Source organism: Protopterus annectens, chromosome 2.part1, assembly GCF_019279795.1.
Source record: "Protopterus annectens isolate FY-2018-M chromosome 2.part1, PAN1.0, whole genome shotgun sequence".
Lineage (NCBI taxonomy): Eukaryota > Metazoa > Chordata > Ceratodontiformes > Protopteridae > Protopterus > Protopterus annectens.
Window position 1 is genome coordinate 1,391,573,266 of NC_056729.1, and position 17,731 is coordinate 1,391,590,996.

At 38.0% G+C, this 17,731-nt stretch overlaps 1 protein-coding gene across 3 annotated transcripts in view; it reads right to left on the reverse strand.

Moving 5' to 3' along the window:
* DPYSL5 (dihydropyrimidinase like 5) overlaps window positions 1-17,731 on the reverse strand; it is a 1,161,038-nt gene that overhangs the window by 504,088 nt on the left and 639,219 nt on the right. For all 3 annotated transcript variants that reach the window (XM_044062869.1, XM_044062871.1, XM_044062870.1), the window contains exon 7: window positions 2,564-2,639. In XM_044062869.1, the coding sequence (XP_043918804.1) occupies window positions 2,564-2,639 (76 nt within the window). The remainder of the gene's footprint in view (window positions 1-2,563; window positions 2,640-17,731) is intronic.

Here is a 17,731-nt window from a genome sequence, read left to right on the forward strand (position 1 = left end):
GATGCCTGTTTCGGAGAATTTGTTAGGTCAGAAACTAGGATCCAGTCTATGACTGAGTCACCATTATTGATTTTAGCTGGTCTAGTTATATTTGTGATTATTTGGGTGAAATTGTAGAGGTTGATATTAGACGGTAAGGAGAAATTTGATTGATTAAGCCAGTTTATATTTACATCACCTAGTATAATTGTTTCATTGTTAATTTTTGTAGAGGTCCAGGCTAGGATTTCCTCAATAAGGGGAATATTGTTGCCTGGGGGTAGGTATAATGTTGTTATACATATGCTTTTGCAATCATTAAGTTTTAGAAAGGCGATTGGTATTTCAGCGTTAGCAAATTGTGGAGTAAGAGATGAGTAGGGAATAATAGAAAGGCTATGTGGGAAGAGGAGGGCAACGCCTCATCCTTTTTTGCAGGGTCTCTCTGCTCTTAGGCAGGAATTCAGAGTCCTTAATATATGGTTTTAGACAGGTTGTGGTAGTGACAAGTAAATCTGGCTTGGTTAGGGATATCCAAGCATGGAATTCAGGAATTTTGTTCCTGATGCTTTGCAGGTTGGTAGTGGTAAAGTTCAATGATCTGTAGGAAAAGGTATGACTGGGGGTAGAAGGACTGGGTCCAGGGTCAGGGTGAATATCTCTGCAGAGTGAGAGAATGAGTTTAGGGAGCGAGGATATTAAAGGATCATAGGTTCATAGATTAGTACTAAGCTAACTGCCCTTGCAAGCCATTTTAAGCCTAGCCAATTATCCCTTATGAGACTAAAACCCTACACCTTGTGTTTGTAAGGCAAACACCTTAACCATTAGGCCACCCAATTGTTTCCTTGAAGCAGTAGGCTGATTTTTGATTGGTAGTGGGTTAAGGGTGGAATGTTTATAAGGGAAAATCTTAAGTTTTGAGAGAAGGAGTGGGTTGGGATGAAAAAGGCTACAGGATATGTCAGAATAGGAGTTTAGTGTGGAGGAATGTATGTCAGTGGCTGGTGAGGCCTTGGGGTATAGATGAGGAGTGTGAATAAATATTAGCTTTATTAGTATAAGTAGTAAGAGAGAGAGTGTAAGGTGAAGTGGGAAGGTGGGGAAGAGAGACATTGAACACTGCTAAGTGTTGTATAGGAGGGGAGAATATGGAGGGAGGCAAGATATAGTAAGGGGAATGGTCTGTTAGTGAAATAAGAGGAGTAGGTTGGCAGGTGGAAGAGGTTAGGTTAGGGGAATGGGAAGTGAGATCAGATTGGGCAGAGAAGGGTAGGGCTTTTGTAAGTATAAATGTAATTGATCTAGAGGTGGGTGGGAATGGGGGTAGGGTAAAGGAGTGGAGTGAGCCTGAGCAAAGTGAAGAGCAAATGGAGTGGGTTGAGCCAGAGGAATAAGTGTGCAAGAAAAGAAAAAACAATCAGGTAAGCAGTATGGCTGGCAATAGTTTGAACACTGTAAAGCTCAGTGTTAAATAATCTACCAGTTGGATCTAAAGTCTAGGAAATGCAGCTGAGTCAGATCCGAGGATTGGATCCAGGACCCATTTGTAAGGGAGAATGAAAAGGACATCAGATCACACTGTTACATTAAAATCATGTATACTAAATACTAAAATTTGAATGGTAGACATTAGGTGGAATAGAGTGGGTTTCAGCACCAGACGTGGGTGGTTAAACCTGAACTATACCAAATGGAAGCTTTATGTTTAGAAATACAAGATGCCTATTTGCTAGGAAGGCTCCCAAGACTCCATTTTTAACTTGATAGACAACTATGTTTCATTTTATTTACTTTTTCTATTTTTTTACCTTACCTATATTAATGATCTGTTTAAGCTATGTAATCTGTACATATTCTAAACATTTCTTTCTACATTTTTCTGTCACCATCTTGATCTGCATTCCGAAAATACTTGTAAGTAAATGATATAATGATGGTTTGCAAACAGACACTTATTTATTAACCACATAAACACAAGTACTAATGCCTCTTTTCAGGGATGAACTTGGGGGCACTGTCCAGTTAACTAACTTGCTGAGTAACCCAGTAGGCAAATGAAGACTGAGGGATTCAAACCCACACTACAGGATGAAGCTCACCAGCAGCTTATAGCTTTACACATGACAGAGAAATAATTCACTTACACTAAAACCACATGGCCGACAAAGTTGTAGAACTTGGACCAGTTAAATGCAAGTAAAACAAGCTGGGATTTTAAAAAGATTATTCATTCAGATGAGCTTGTATTTGCTCTTACATTTACGACCTGTGCTCCCAGTTTACTTAACTCGGTGCCTTGTATTTAAAATGTGATTTCTATGTTGTTAAATATATTCATAACTTTAATAAAATATATTTGAAACACACAAAAATTAAAAGTGTAATGACTAGAAATCCAATCTAACAATCACTAGTAAAATTAACAGAATTTCAGCTCATGGAAAGTGAAAGTCAGACTTTTAATAATAACAAACTATTAGCCTTGCCAGTAATATAGTTCTCTTGAAACTAACTTTCATTAATGCTTGCTAAAGAAAAAAAAGTGTTAAGTAAAAGTAAATTCTGAAGCTTACAGGCTTACCTTGCATCTTAGCTGCAGCAACAATATCCCCTGCAGGTATGCTGGAAACGTTAACCAAGTAAAGAGGACATTGTGTCTAAAAAAGAAAATATATGAACACAATTTAAAATATGGTCCCTAGCTCACCTTACCTTGTCTAATATTAATAAACAGCAGCAAAATAAAGTATTATATATATTATGATTGTGTTTTATTTTCACTTTACCTTTGTCCCTAAAGAATCACTCTTGCGTTACTACATTTTATGGACAGCACTCAGTTTTAACAGACTTTTGACTACCACAGCCTATGAATATAAAGATCCAGATTATGTCACTGCAACATTTTTTAACAACATACACACTAATGTATAAAGATACAGACCAATATTCACAGATAGCACAGTGCACTGTGCAAAAAAGAACGTAGAGTTGTGATGAACAAGGAGATAGAGATTCAGAGATATAACCAGTGTGGTTGTGTTACAGGGGAAAAGTGCAGTATGCAGAGTATATAAATGGCTGCAAGATGATATGGAAATGAGACTCCAGATGCAAATAAAGGGCAGTGAGTATGGAACTCATGTCATCAAAGATGACAGAGTGATTCAGAAACATATAAAGCAGGCCTTGCAGTGCCAGGGCAATCACCTTCGCTGAATGTCAGGATGAATACAATAGCAGCTCATATTAATGGCCACTTTCAAAGCCAGTGTCCCATACATAGCATGTAATGATCCTACTCACAAATGCAGAATGTACCACCAGCATCTAACATATCACCATTTGGCAACTAACCGATTGTGGCCAGCTTCTGTATGAACAGATATACTTGCTAAATTGTGTCGGGGGGGGGGGGATGCATGAACTATCCATCCCAGTTTATGTTGAAATATGTGTAGTTTTAACCACCATAGCTACAGGAACCTTTCTAACAGCCTACAGGGGACTTACTAGGAACTTTGTTGGCATCAACCTAATACATCCTACACCAGTTCATACATCTCAGCTGTCCATATTTTCCCAGAATGTCCAGATTTTGGCTCATATTTTTTTCTGCTCCTCATAAAATTTATTATTTTCTAGATTTTTGTGGCAAATCACTTAGGATTGAATTCACTAAATAATGACAGGCATTTGAGTTTCAGGCTTCATATCTTTCAGAAAATGCATGGTAACACAAGACCTTGTATTCTAGCAACTTTCTAAGTTTATAAGAGTAATATTTAAAATTGTCCCTATTTTTGGGGCTTTGTCCTCCCATTAATTTTGGCTTTGCCCAGATGATTTTGTGCTAAAATGCTGAGAGCTATGCACCAGTTCCAGAACATGCTATAGCATGTGGAGGAACATACATGGTTGTGAGGGACTGCATAGATGAGAATCACTGCTATGCAGATGTGCTACAACATTGCCTGTTTCCTCAAAGCTTTAGGAGTCACTAATTGCGTACACATTGCCATCAAGGTCTGATGCAACACTAATTGGCCTAGACAGTCACCTAGGGCCCACTGGCTTGGGGGGCCCATTAGCAGAGGGGGATCTGCTACAAAACTTACATTTTTTTCTTTAAGAACGCACACTGCATGCAGTACATTTCCTCTTTCTTAATAGTGTCTGTGTGTACATCTTTAGTATGATACACACACATTAAAACTTTGGAGTGGCGAGCAAATTTTTAAGACATGAGCAGGGATTATTATAGAGATCTGTTGCCATTCCAGATTTAGATGAGCATTTCTGTTGCTGTTATGGACAAACATTTAACAGGTAGTCTGTGTGTGTGTGTGTGTGTGTGTGTGTGTGTGTGTGTGTGTGTGTGTGTGTGTGTGTGTGTGTGTGTGTGTTTGTGAAATGGCCCAGTTAACTTATTCAGGGTCAAATCCTGTACCTTGAGTACAGGATCCTAGAGCCTGAATCCTGTACACCAACTGCCAAACTATTATCAGTGAGTGAATTTCAAGAACTGCTGAGCTTCAGCACATTTTCAAAGAATGTTCCATTATTGTGCATTTTCAAACAATGTTGAGATCAAGTACATTTTCAAAGAATGCTGAGTTTCTCTGCGTTTTCAAGGAATATTGAGTTTCAGTGGAAGAGAAGTTTACTATTGCTCATAAAGTTTGTTTTCAATGTGTAGCTGTTTTGTTTAGTAAATGGCCATCATCAGTGTTTGTGCTATAAATTTTAAAAGCAGTTTTAGCAACACAAGTGGCATACTTGGCTTTGGTGCAGAAGGCTGTGGGTTCTATTCCCACACCATGTAAATGGAGTGCTGATACTGAAGTGCCTCCTTTAAGGTTAATGGGGTGCTGCACTCCTGAGTGTTTCCTCCTTTAGATGTCTAGTAATTATGAACCTGTTGCCAGTTTGACAGGCATTCCCTAATGCAATATTATTAGATTACCATTTTTTTTAAATATAACATGGGCAGTTTATTCTTCAAGGGTAGCGGGCACTGAATTTGTACATGAAACACAGAAATGTAAAGTTGTTTGCCAGCAACCTCCTATGAGCTACAGATCTCTTTAATGAGGAATTATTCAAATTACATTTACTTCAGAGATTGTGTTTATTGACTGATTATTGGTGGACTGTAATGACAGAAGTCTGAGTGGCCTTCTGTGGTTGAAATGATCTAAAATGGGCAGTTTTGTCATTACTGGTTTATCCTGTTTTTCACTGCATCCTGGGAAAATGTTTCACAGCTCACTTTTTGTTCAAAAAACTTTTGTATTTCCTCCTTAGAATGTTCTGCATCAAACAATTAGTTTGTCCCTCCAGGAAATAATATTCTAAAAATAGCTGGATACAGCAGTTTGACTCTCACACCTGCTTTGTGACATTCCCTGATTAGTGGAATAAATCTACTCCTATTCTGCCTGGTGTACAGTGAGTAATCACTATTCCACAAACACTCTACTGTCTTCCTCTTTTAGTACTTTGCCTTTCTGCCACAGTTTTGTCAGAATCAACTCCTTCTGCTTGTAGGAATGCATCTTTACCATTACAGGTCTAGGTTGCTTTCTCATGGCCAGGTTTGGAGCATACACACAATGTGCCCTTTCAATTAACAACTCTTGCTGTCGAGTCCCAGTCCAGTTGCTTATTTGTGCTTTCATAAAATTAATAACTCTGTTCCTTCCAACTTCTCTGATACAGCAGAAAATCCCAGGTTTTCCCTGGGTGCTCTGTCATCTAATTCTATTTTTTGAAACTGCTCTTCATTTCAACCTCTGATTTTTACAGTTTTAACACCTCATCTGCATATCAGTTTAAAGCCTCTTCCATTTTATCCAGCTTTTTGTTATTTGAGTTAATATACTCCATCAGTGTTTCATTTATTTTATTCAGCTCTGAATACATCTGACTTATTTTTTCCTCTACGTTACTGGAAGTCAGTCTTGCAATGCTAATACCTACAGCAGGAAAAGATGCATGGCATGCAGCAGATGGGTTATGTGTGCTTGGCTCTACCAAGACATGATTCAGAGGTAGCATCTTTGCATTACTGTAGTAATGTGCACACCTAGAGGGGAAGGCATTGCAGGCCCCGTTATCTGTGAACTTGTAATGCCAGATGTCATAGGTGGGGTGAGAATTAAAAATAAGAAAAAAAAACACAATCCCATCTTTAAAACTTTTTTCTATGGTTTAATTTCTCCAAGTCATTTGGGTTTTTAATACCATGATGGGAATGGACCCCATTCCTAAATTCATTTATGGTTAAAGTTCATGAAATGTGTATTGTTTCAATTTTTGATGTTACTCAAAAGTGCTCTTTGCAGCACCTACAATGTGCCCAGAAATGACTCCTTCTGCAATTCATACAGAGTTACACGTATCAGTAGCATATCTAAATATGACTGTAGATTACTTTTTATGAGACCCATTGCTCCTTCTAGTATTGGAAATGTCTGGGTATCCTTCTTCCATATTGCCCTCATTTCTACCTGCAAATCCTATTATTTTATGACTTTGTGTATCTCTGTACATAAGTCACTAATCACTAGGTGTAGAAATTTCAATGATCAATAATACTTTTGTCTTCTTTTCATGGACTACTATAGCAGGATTTCTCACACCTGCTTTGAACTGTTGGTAAAGGGTGATCCTATGTGACAAAAACTTCATCATTCTCTATAATGCTTCATGGCTGATATTTCCAATGCTTCTGTGCTACTTCAATAATGTAGTGTTTGCACAATCCCCAGTGTAACAGTCTTGCCACATTATTATGCCTTTCAGTGTACAGGCCCTCTGCCATTAGTGTATCATACCCAGCAACAAGATATGTGACTGTCTGTTTCTCCCACATGTTCAATTGACTTTGTAAACCTACATGTATGTAGTCCAATATCCTGGGCCGCCAATATTAACCTTTCATTTTTTGGTTTAAATTCATCTATCCTTAATCATTCCTGTATCAGGTCCTAAATGACATGAGGTTGTTCCAGGAGCTTTCTGTACTTGAAACTATATTTATAACTTTTCCACATTTCTTGCCTTCCCATCTGATCCTTCTTCTTATATTTTTTCTTTTATTTTTTTTGGCACATTCAGTTGCTGCCTGATTTTTGTCTACTGGTATGATTTCCATCCTCACTTGACACCAATATGCTTCTGTTAAACTAACCAGGGAAGTCATCTTAGACTTCCTCTCCTTGTGTTTTAAAACTTTCAGTATGTTTGGATCTGGTGAAGTCAGCAGATATGCATGCAGCCCAATGACTGCTTATCTGTACATGTAAACAGTTTTGAGCAGGCCCATACATCCTTCAGAATGAGGAATGTATAATCCTGGTATACACTGATTTTTATACATTATTTTTATAAGTGTGAAGCATTTTTCTTGTTTTCACATCCAGCTGATCCAAAATGTTTTGAGGCCAGTTAATCACCTCAAAATTATAAGTTAGAACAGGAAGAGTAAATCGGTTTATAACTTGGACTTTGTTCCTAGATGTCAGGGATGTTTTCAGTAGTAATTTTAGTCTTCTAAAATGTTCCTTTCTGATTTTTTTGCATTTGTTCATGTTTTTGTTCACATTTATTCATGTTTTAATGTTGATCCTTTATCAATTCCTAAGTATTTTACACTCCCTCCTGCTCACATTTCTGTCTTAGACTTATATTTTCGTGGTGCTGCAACTTTCCTGCTTTAAATGTTGCTGTTGCACATTTATCAAGACCAAATAACGTTCTTATATCATCTGAAAAGGTTTTGACCTCTTAAAGTTGTGCTTTCAGCTCTTTATATGATGAACTAAACAGTTTTAAATCATCCACAAAAAAGAAGATGAGAAGTCTTTACACTTTTTCTGTTTTCTTGAGCCAAACTCTAACCATGTCCTAATCTGTAAGTATAATGGGTTAAGGGCAAGACAAAGAGTCACCCTGGAATATCCCCCTTTGAATTTTTATCCCTGGGATACTATTTTTTCCTTTATCATGGCTTGGCTATAAAGTGGTTTCCCACCGTTTCATGATCAATGTAATGTAATTGCGAACCAAAAATAACACTATGCTGTCAGAGCTCTGAAACACCCCTAGAAGTATAAAGTATAAAATAAAAATGATTTTATTAAAGTTAATAGCTTTTAAAAACATAAATATAAGTGCTTTTATCCACTTAGTGAACTTTCTCAGACACTGATTACTGTGGAGGTTTACATTTAATTAACCTTAGATTAATCATAATTGGTTCATACAAACAACACACACTTTTCTCTTTAAACCAGTCCAAATTAAATTCTATGCAGTTCAAACTAAATGAAATGAAAAGTGTAAGAAGAAGACAATATTACAAAAAACACTATAAAAAGAATAAAGGTAATAAAAAAAAATACAAAAAGAATTTTGGAAAACTTCAAAAATACAGATTGCAGCATTTGAAACTACTACAGCAAAGTACAGTAAAATCCAACTATTTGGTAGTCCTACACATCTAACAATAATGGGTACCACAGGTTAAAATCCTACTTCTAAAAAAACACGTAAACAAAATGTGCTTTAAATAATATACTATTACATATAAAGCAAAGTAAGTGTTATTCTCTTAAATATTTCTTAACAATATGTAAATATTAAGTGGATAGGTTCCCTACTTGGTATCATACAGATTGCTCAGAGGTGAGCTATGTCTCGCCTCTAAGGCCTGCCCTACTAGAGATGCTCCATAACCATAAGTCTAACTCCTCGCACATTACCCACTCAAAAAGCCTAAATCTAATATGCAACATCAACAAAAACCTGCTGGAGAGACAGGTTTGTCTCTCAGATGCTGCCCGGTGTCTGGAACAGACTTCCCATACATGTCAGAGTACCTCGCTGACCCTCTTCAAGCACGACCTTGATGAGTGGATGAGAAACCACAAATTTGTCCCTCATTGACTGGGGCGACAGGTGCTGACAGAGGTTTCTTTTTTAGGGATAAACTCTTGGCTAGGCTTGTAAGGGCCCCAGGGCCATTAGCCTAGTAACCTCCTATGATCCTATGAATTACAAATAGGTAGTACTAAGTGCAGTACATGCAGTCAATGTAAATATATTTTGGAAACCAGTTGTATTAGATGGCACAACAGTTTAAAATCCATTGTACACTCACAAGCAGGAAATTGTTCTAGTACAAGCTTAGTCTATTTGGCATTATGCTCTATCTGCCCTGAATTTTATCTAGGGAAAAACAGAATGACAACTAAAAAAGCATATTTATGAGCATAGCTATGACATATTGAGAGGCAATATGAATAATGCTCTGTACAGACACTCATTGGTATGTTTGGGTTTTAAAGCTTTTTCTTTTATTATTTTAAAAAACATTCCGCACAATCCTAGAGGAGGTGCTTGGGAAAAAAAATTGAAGCAAAAGAGTTAATATGGCAGTTCAGACTTGATGCAACCCATCCACCAAGGTTAAATGTCTCTGTTTATTTAACACCTGTATTGAAGCAGAAAGCTTTGAAATTACAGGCTTGCAAATGCAATATTATAAAATGACCCCCCCATTAATATTCCAAAACGTGCACGTTGATTGGTCAGCATGCACGTTGTAAACCAGAGTTATAGTAATGGAAAAAGGTCTGGTCGCCCAGACTTTTTCCATTAGTATAACTCTTTTTTTACAGCAACGGAGAATGCAAGATCTCCGTTGCTTTTTACACACTGCCTTGCTATGTTAAACAAGTTTAACATAGCAAGACAGCTTTAAAAAAAGTAACGGAGATCTTCCTATCTCCATTGCTTTTTTTAAAGGTGTCTCGCTATGTTAAATGGGTTTAACATAGCGAGACAGCTTTAAAAAAAGCAATGGAGATTCTCCATTGCTTTTTTAAAGCTGTCTCGCTATGTTAAACTCAAATCTTTAACATAGCGAGACAGTTTCTAAAAAGCAACAAAGATCTTGCTTTCTCCGTTGCTTTTGCCCACACCTCTGATGTACTGCATAAGCATACGCATGTGCAGTACATCGGAACTGCCGCAGAATACCAGACAGCTGCGGAAGGGCAGCAAGGAGGCATTATACAATGCCATTATTTAAGAAAAGTACTTATTTTTTTTCTTAAATAATGTCATTGTATAATAGCAATAACCCACTTCTGGGTGTGGATAATGCTGGATTTACCCATGGTTGTCTTTGTTTGGCCACTTGGGCTTCGCCCTCATGACAAAACCACACCAACTGTGGGTAAATCCAGCATTACCCACACCCAGGCGTGGGTTATTGCTATATTATATAATGGTGTTTATTTAGAACACACAAACATTTAGATATTAGACATGCTTCAGAATATTAATAGCCATCAATTTTAATATAAAATATGTAATTTATATCTGTTTTTACTGTCAGCTATGTTTAGTATTGTTATGGTTTTATTTTCTGAAATTCAACCTATTTAAATAATTAATTGGCATTCATTTTTATATCAAGTTTCTTTTAAATTCATTGGTCTGTGATAAATATTTTTGTGGTGTCGTTGGTGGAATATGGTATAAATACTGAACTGCACTGCAGTGAGTTTATTCTGATGAAACCCGTTTTTTTGAGGACAAAAAGCTACTAGTTTATTTTACAGCATAAATAAATAACGGTTCTTATATTTTCTTGCTTATCATTGGCTTCCTTTCTAGAGTTGACCATCCGCTACTTTGCGGTGCATTTCATAATTTGAGTGTGACCTTTGCAACACTCCCAGCTCTAAAACTCCTCACCTAGCTATCGCAATGCAGCACAATACTGAGACAGAAGCCACAGACAGAATAATGAGTACAGCAGCTACAGACGGTATAATAAGTAGCTACAGACACTGTGATTCAGTCTATTTTAGTTTATCAGTACTGTTATTAAAGAACAGTAAGATTTGATTTGGATACTTTTGACTATCTCTACTGTATGCTTTGCTGCCACTACATAATAAACCAGCTTCATCAGATCTTGTGTGTACACTTTTATACTGAATGGTACAAGAAGATTTCACACATAAAAGAAAAACTGAAATATTTAGCACTTGTTCAGCACAGATGTGGGTAATCAAAAAAAGACATTAATTCTAGTTCTTCCATCTACATTACAGTGTCTTACAGTTTCGGACAGTTCCTTCAGTTCTTGCAAACATCAGGAGGTATAGAAGACAAAAGCCTTGATCTCAAACATTTTTCTAGTTAAGTTACTGCCAAAAGAAATAGTCTTACATGTTAAAAATTTAGAATCCATTATAGCTACTGGTTTGAATAGAGACAGAATCTGCTGTGATGGCTTACTGGTTAACTACTGTGACTATAGTGTACAGGGTCTTGGGCTCAAGACCTGCAAGGGCTGATTATTTTAAGTTGGTTCCATGGTGTAATGGTTAGCACTCTGGACTCTGAACCCAGCGATCTGAGTTCAAAGATACCCTAGTACCTACCTATGAACCTAAATCTCAGTGGAACCCGTTAAGAATCCTATGGAATCCTACAGAGGCACAGGTTCCATAAAGTAAGGCCTGGCATTCTTCATAAACATTTAAAGAAGAGCTCATACACCAATGAAAATTAGAGATGACTGCTAAGGGAAATTTGAATTTAGAGAAGCTAGATCCATAATTACAGATATCAGCTAATCACTACTGGAACCAGAACCAAGTATGGATCTATACCTTGCACCACTCCTGTATGTTCTACTAGTGGAGGGCTTCTTATCCAAGAAGAGAACAGTGGATCCCTGGCCATAAGCAGAACTTAAGGAACCATGCAGTTAATCTGAAGTCTGTGAGAAGCTTGCAGACAGGTGAGACAGAAGACATTTTTGTGGTCTGAGAAGAAGAGATTTCTCAAACAGATGAGGCCATATTAGAGGGAGCCAACCAAACTTGTCGAGGCCAAAGAGAGGGATTGTGAGGATAAACTTGGCCTTGTGCATCTCTGCTTTCAGCAAAATTTTTTATGAGAGGAAAAAGGGAAAAGTCATAAAGGAGACCAGGAAGCCACTGAAGAACAACATCCTGGGGTGTCTGGGAAAAACAGGTGTCACATGCTGCGTGGGTCAGGGATGCAAAAGGTTGGAGCAGGGTTGCCATACAGAAAGAGAATGGAATTTACAACTGACAGACAGACAAAAGGAACACTCCTAAGTCATGAAGCATCAGTACACATTCACTTGAGTCTGTCCTTTAGAGAGCTGGCCTGTCTTACAATATGTATTGAAGTGAGAAAACAGTAAGCTGACATGTCCCATTCTCATAACCTCACTACCTTCCTTTGGGAGGTAATAAGGTTATGTCTCATTTTCATAACCTCTCCTATCTCCCAATGGAAGGGGCCAAGGGTAGGAGTGAGTTCTACCCTTTGATATACCAAACCACTGTTATGTTGTTACAGCGAATGGTAATCACACCTTGAGAGGGAGTCTTGTAGAACTGGCAACATTAGGAGGACTGACGTCATCTCCAAGATACCTATTTCTGACCATGTCCCTTGGACACTTTGCCCTAAACAAAAGCTCCCATCAACCCAGGGCAGATGCATCCATGGTGACAGACATAATACAGGAGAGAAGGACAAAAGGACATTCCTGTGAAAGGCTGTTCTGCTGAAGTCACCAAACAGGATGTTTATAGCAAGTTATTGATAATTGAAGTAAAAGGGATACTGGACCTGAATTCTGATTCCATTACATTCTGAAAATCCACTGAAATATTTGTATTTGGTACCTTGCACAGTGAATCAAGAAAACTGTTGCTGCCATTAGACCTAATGCTTTGAGACATAGGGCAGCTATTGATTTGGAGAATGAATGTAGATGGTTGATCGAACGTTGATGATTCTGTCAGGTGATAGAAAGACCCACACAGCTCATCTTGTTCAGGAGGCAACCACTGAAGTTCTGTGCTTGTGAGAACTCAAGTCACAATAAGTTATTCCTTGCCTGAGTAATAACTCACTTGTAGATGCTAGGAGTCAGTCACCTAGATAAGTGAAGACATGAATGCTATTTAGCCTGAGGTACGTTGTTATGGCTGCCAGCCATGCATTTGGTGAATACCCTGGGGCTGTGGTGAGACCAAATAGAAGAGCCTGGAATTGACCCTGAAGCACACAAATCTTCTGGATTCATTCAATACCTAGATGCACAAACAGGTGTCCTAGAAATCTAAAAAGCACACCCAGTCTCTCTCCATACTTTAAGCATGGGAAGATTAATTAAACTGTGACCACTCCATACTTCATTTTTCTTCTGTACTCATTTAGGCTGTTTAGCTATATGAGTCTGAGATCCTTTGTCTTCTTCAGCACCAAAAAAGGATCTCAAATAAATTTCAGACCCTCTTAGAGGGCTCTTTTTGATAGGACTTACTACCTCTGATTTGGCTGCTTGCCTCTGACAAGATGGAATATTAACTAAATGGTAAAAAATCCCTTTTGCAAGAAAATTTGTCCAAATAATAAGACCGTTTTGCTGCCATGTGAGCCAGGAAGCACCTCTTAATGCTATCTTGAATGTAGCAAACTTATTCTGGAGAGAAGGACAAACATGGGAAGGAGATTCAGAACTAGGGTGAGTCTTAAATGTGCCATGAAACTGCTGCCTACAGGTAACCAGTCATGAGGTTGAAGTGGATGGACTGGATCACATTGACTCACAATCATAATATACATCTATCTAATTCTAGCGTCCATTTTCTGGATCCTTGCTACCATGGGAATACAGTCCACTTTATCTGTTGCCACCCTACTAGCTATGAGCACTGAGGCACTGCAGCAAAACTTCCACATATTTGCTGACAACCTCTTACTGCTACCTAACACTAAATTCACTTGTGAGAGCTATAAATACATATTCCTACTGTAGGCAAACATCTCACATGCTGTGGATGTCAGTAAGCAGCATACCTCCAGCTCACTGCAACCTAACTCCAGTACTAAACCAACTGAAGAAATCCCTTCCATTGCCTCCTATGTAATGCAATATCAGACACAGACTCCAGACACTAGCTTCTACCTTACTCATCACACACATTTGCATCCACTACTTCCTCCTCAAACAAAGCTCAGCTGTTATATCTAAACCCTTAAGGTTACTTGAGTATTCAGCCACCAACAATAATGCTCTAGTAATATGTCGCTAATCTTTTAAACATACTGATGTTTAACTCATCAGGCTGGGCAAGGATAAAGTGACTGTCAGTTGTCTTTCGGGTACTAACATTTAGGTTCATAGGGAGATACTAGGCTTGCCGTCCAGAAGATTATTGAGAAGATTAGACCAAATTCCCAGTTACCCTCAAGCATGGCCTAGTTAAGTGACATGCTCAAGGTCACATGAGCCAATGAGGGTTGAGGGAATCAAATCCTGCACTACAGAAACTACAGCTCACAGTCTTAACCAGCTTGTCACTAAGGTCCTTACATCTCTTCACCATGAGTACACGTATGACCTGGTTATTGCCCTTGTGGGGCTAAATAATCTTAGAAGCTTTATATGGGGGGAGATGAAGAGACATGGCTTAGCACTGTATGTATGTGAATGAGGCTAGAAAAAAAAGTTAGTCTTGAACAGTTTTTTGTCATTACCATGAAAGATGCCACAACAAGAGCTGTATCTTGCCATCACTGCAAATAATGTCAAAATGTAAATGAAAAATCATTAATTTTAACAACTCTCTCTGTAACTGGTGTCATTCAAATGGGGCTAAATGTGTACTATCATGGAGGAGGTTGTCAACAGACCTGCCTGCCTGGCTTACCAGGGATGGACTGCACCTCTTTCCTCAGGGCTTCTGTATATAGCCTAAGAAACTTTTGACCCCCCCCCCATACAGCCTTCTTTAGGCAGAGTCAGTCTGCTAGATCTCCTGACTTAGAAAATTCAGATCAGGCCTGTATCACTGTGGTACTACCCCATTCTAGAAATCTAAACAAGAAAATTCTCAAAGACCTTCCTAACCCTAGAGAGCATACACACTGTATAATTACTGAAAATCAGTTCCAAAACAGTAATGACATAGCGTTCTTATTGAACATTAGTGCTTATTCGTTCAGACCCTTTGGGAAGGGTGGGAAGATATCTATAGTCATCTGCAATCCCAATACCTTATGGCAAATTTAGCATGGTCACAATGGGGAAGTTCTGAACATCTATCCTAAACAAATCTAGTTAACATACCAGTACAAACCAATGAACCCCCTAAATATTAAAAATATGTATAAACTTCTTGTGTCCCATATGAAGGTGAATGACTTAGGTACATTATGCTATGACAGATACAGCAAGACACAGATGAGCTCAAAAACTGTATCTTCAAACAAGGTAGACTACTAGTGTTGAGCAGTATTCTTCTCAAACCAAAAATGATGCCTATGTTCAAAGATAAAATAATTTGCTACAATGACTGACTTATCAACTGGTGTCAGCCTTGAAGGATTCAATGTGCAACTACCTGGAACTAGATGGTTAACAAATCTTCAGGCTTTACAAATGGAAGACTGCACCTCCTATCACATGGCTTTTACATATTAGTAAGAGCTTTTGCTTCCCCCATAACTCATGAACACACCAAACTAGGAAATTCCATTCTGAGCAATGTCAAAGTTGCTCTGCTCAGTGCTAGATGTGAAATAAAAAGTTTGAACTTTAGGCTTTCCTTGCTCTTGAAAATATCCACATCTGTATGGTATATACTGACACTTGGTTTTAGAAAAACGACAACCCTCCCTCCTTACCAAATTGCTGCACTTACGATACATTCAGGACCACTGGGAGATATGAGGGTTCATCCATATTTATTAGGAACCCTATTATCTCATGTCAGATGTTGCACAGCAACTTAAAGAGGCCCTTGTGTATCACAACAAAACAGCCTACCACATCATTGCTAGATACAGGTCCCTTTCAATGTCCCCTTTAAAACATATTGATTATGTAAGTCAATTCAAAAAGCTACCCATTAATCTACATACCCATCAATCAAATAGCTAACCTAAACAACCAGCAACAACTACACCAAGAGATTCTATGCTTCTGTAAATATTAACTCCCTAGTGCAAATTATTCTCTTTCCCACCAAAGGTGCTAATCTCCTTAATATTATTCCTATCATGACAGGAGGAGATGAGATAAAATTGTGTCATACAATCAATCTACAGGAAAGTCTCCAGGAACAGATGATATTCCTGTGGAGGTTTGGGAGCCAGGATGGAAGAAAGTGCTAAAGATCTGAAAGGTCTTGTTTAACAGCATTTTAAAAGGGAGGGAAGGGTAGCAGCAGCATTCTGGAAGAAAGCTGTGGTGGTTGTAATACCTAAAGAAGGTAAAGACTCAACAGACCCAGCTTCATATAGGTCCATTTCAATTTCAAACCAAGATTATAAAGTGTTTACATAAATAATAGCTAAAAGAATGGCAAAGGTGTTGCCTAAATTGATAGATATGGATCAAATGTGGTTTTGTGGAGGGAAGGCAAACATTTGACAATGTTAATAGAACAATGATGATCCAGAGGGAAGCAGAGAATAAGAAAATACTACTGTTGTTAGTGGGTCTTGATGCATCAAAAGCATTTGACAGAGCAAGCTGGAATTTTATGAGTAGGGCAATGGAAGCATTTGCATTCTCTGATACAATAATAAGGTTAATTAGGGAGATATATGAGGGATTGGAGCAAAAATTAAAGTGGAAGGGTTCCTCTCTGAAAAGTTGTGTCTGAACAAAGGAACGAGGCAGGGGTGTCCTCTTTACCCTTTGCTATTTGCTTTATATTTAGAGCTACCAGCAAGGAAAATAAGGGACTCAGACGTTCAAGGATAATATTGGTATGGTAATCAAGAAAAGTTGGCTTTATTTGCAGACAGTATTATTTTGTAGCTGATAAAACCAGAACAGGACATTTCAGTGTTGTGGAACATCTTAAGACAGTTTCAGGTCTTTTCAGGACACAAAATTAATGAAGCTCAAACAAAGGCTATAGCCATAAATTATGTACAAACACATGAATTGGTCCAGCAATACCCATATTTATAGGGACACAATAAAATGATGTATTTAGGAGCATGGATTAAAAAGGATTATGATATGGCAGCTAGGGATATGAGGGAAGAGAACAAAGAAAAGATAATACAAAAACTGAGAAAGTGGAAGCTCTTGTTTATGGATATGGATAGCAAGAAAGATACAAGCAGTGAAAATGTTTTAGTCTCTTTTGTTTTATATAATGGTCAGGCATATTTTTGTCAACCAGAGGAGACAACAAAGGAGAATGCGGCAATTGTCAGTTGGGATAAGCTCATCCTTCCATCAGATAAAGGTGGCTTAGGATTACATGATTTGAAAGGATATTTTAGAGTTACACAGTTAATTCTCATATGTATAACACAAACAGAAAGCTATAATGCAAAGGATGATATTGAAACGGGGGAGGCGTTTAAGAAATAAGGCGAGAGTGGGATTTTGGATACAGATTCTTAAGGAGAATAACAACGTCATATGGAATGGAGAGATAAGTCAGCAAGCAAAGGAGAGTAGTATTGCTGAAAATGAATCCATCCTCAAGTCTTGGTGAGTACCTTCATGAGATATGAATGGACAATTGATAAGTCAGCAAGCAAAGGAGAGTAGTACTGCTGAAATTGAATTCATCTTCAAGTCTTGGTGAGTACCTTCACAAGGTGGACCCTGTTTTTCACAAAATATCACCAAGATGACACTGATATATAA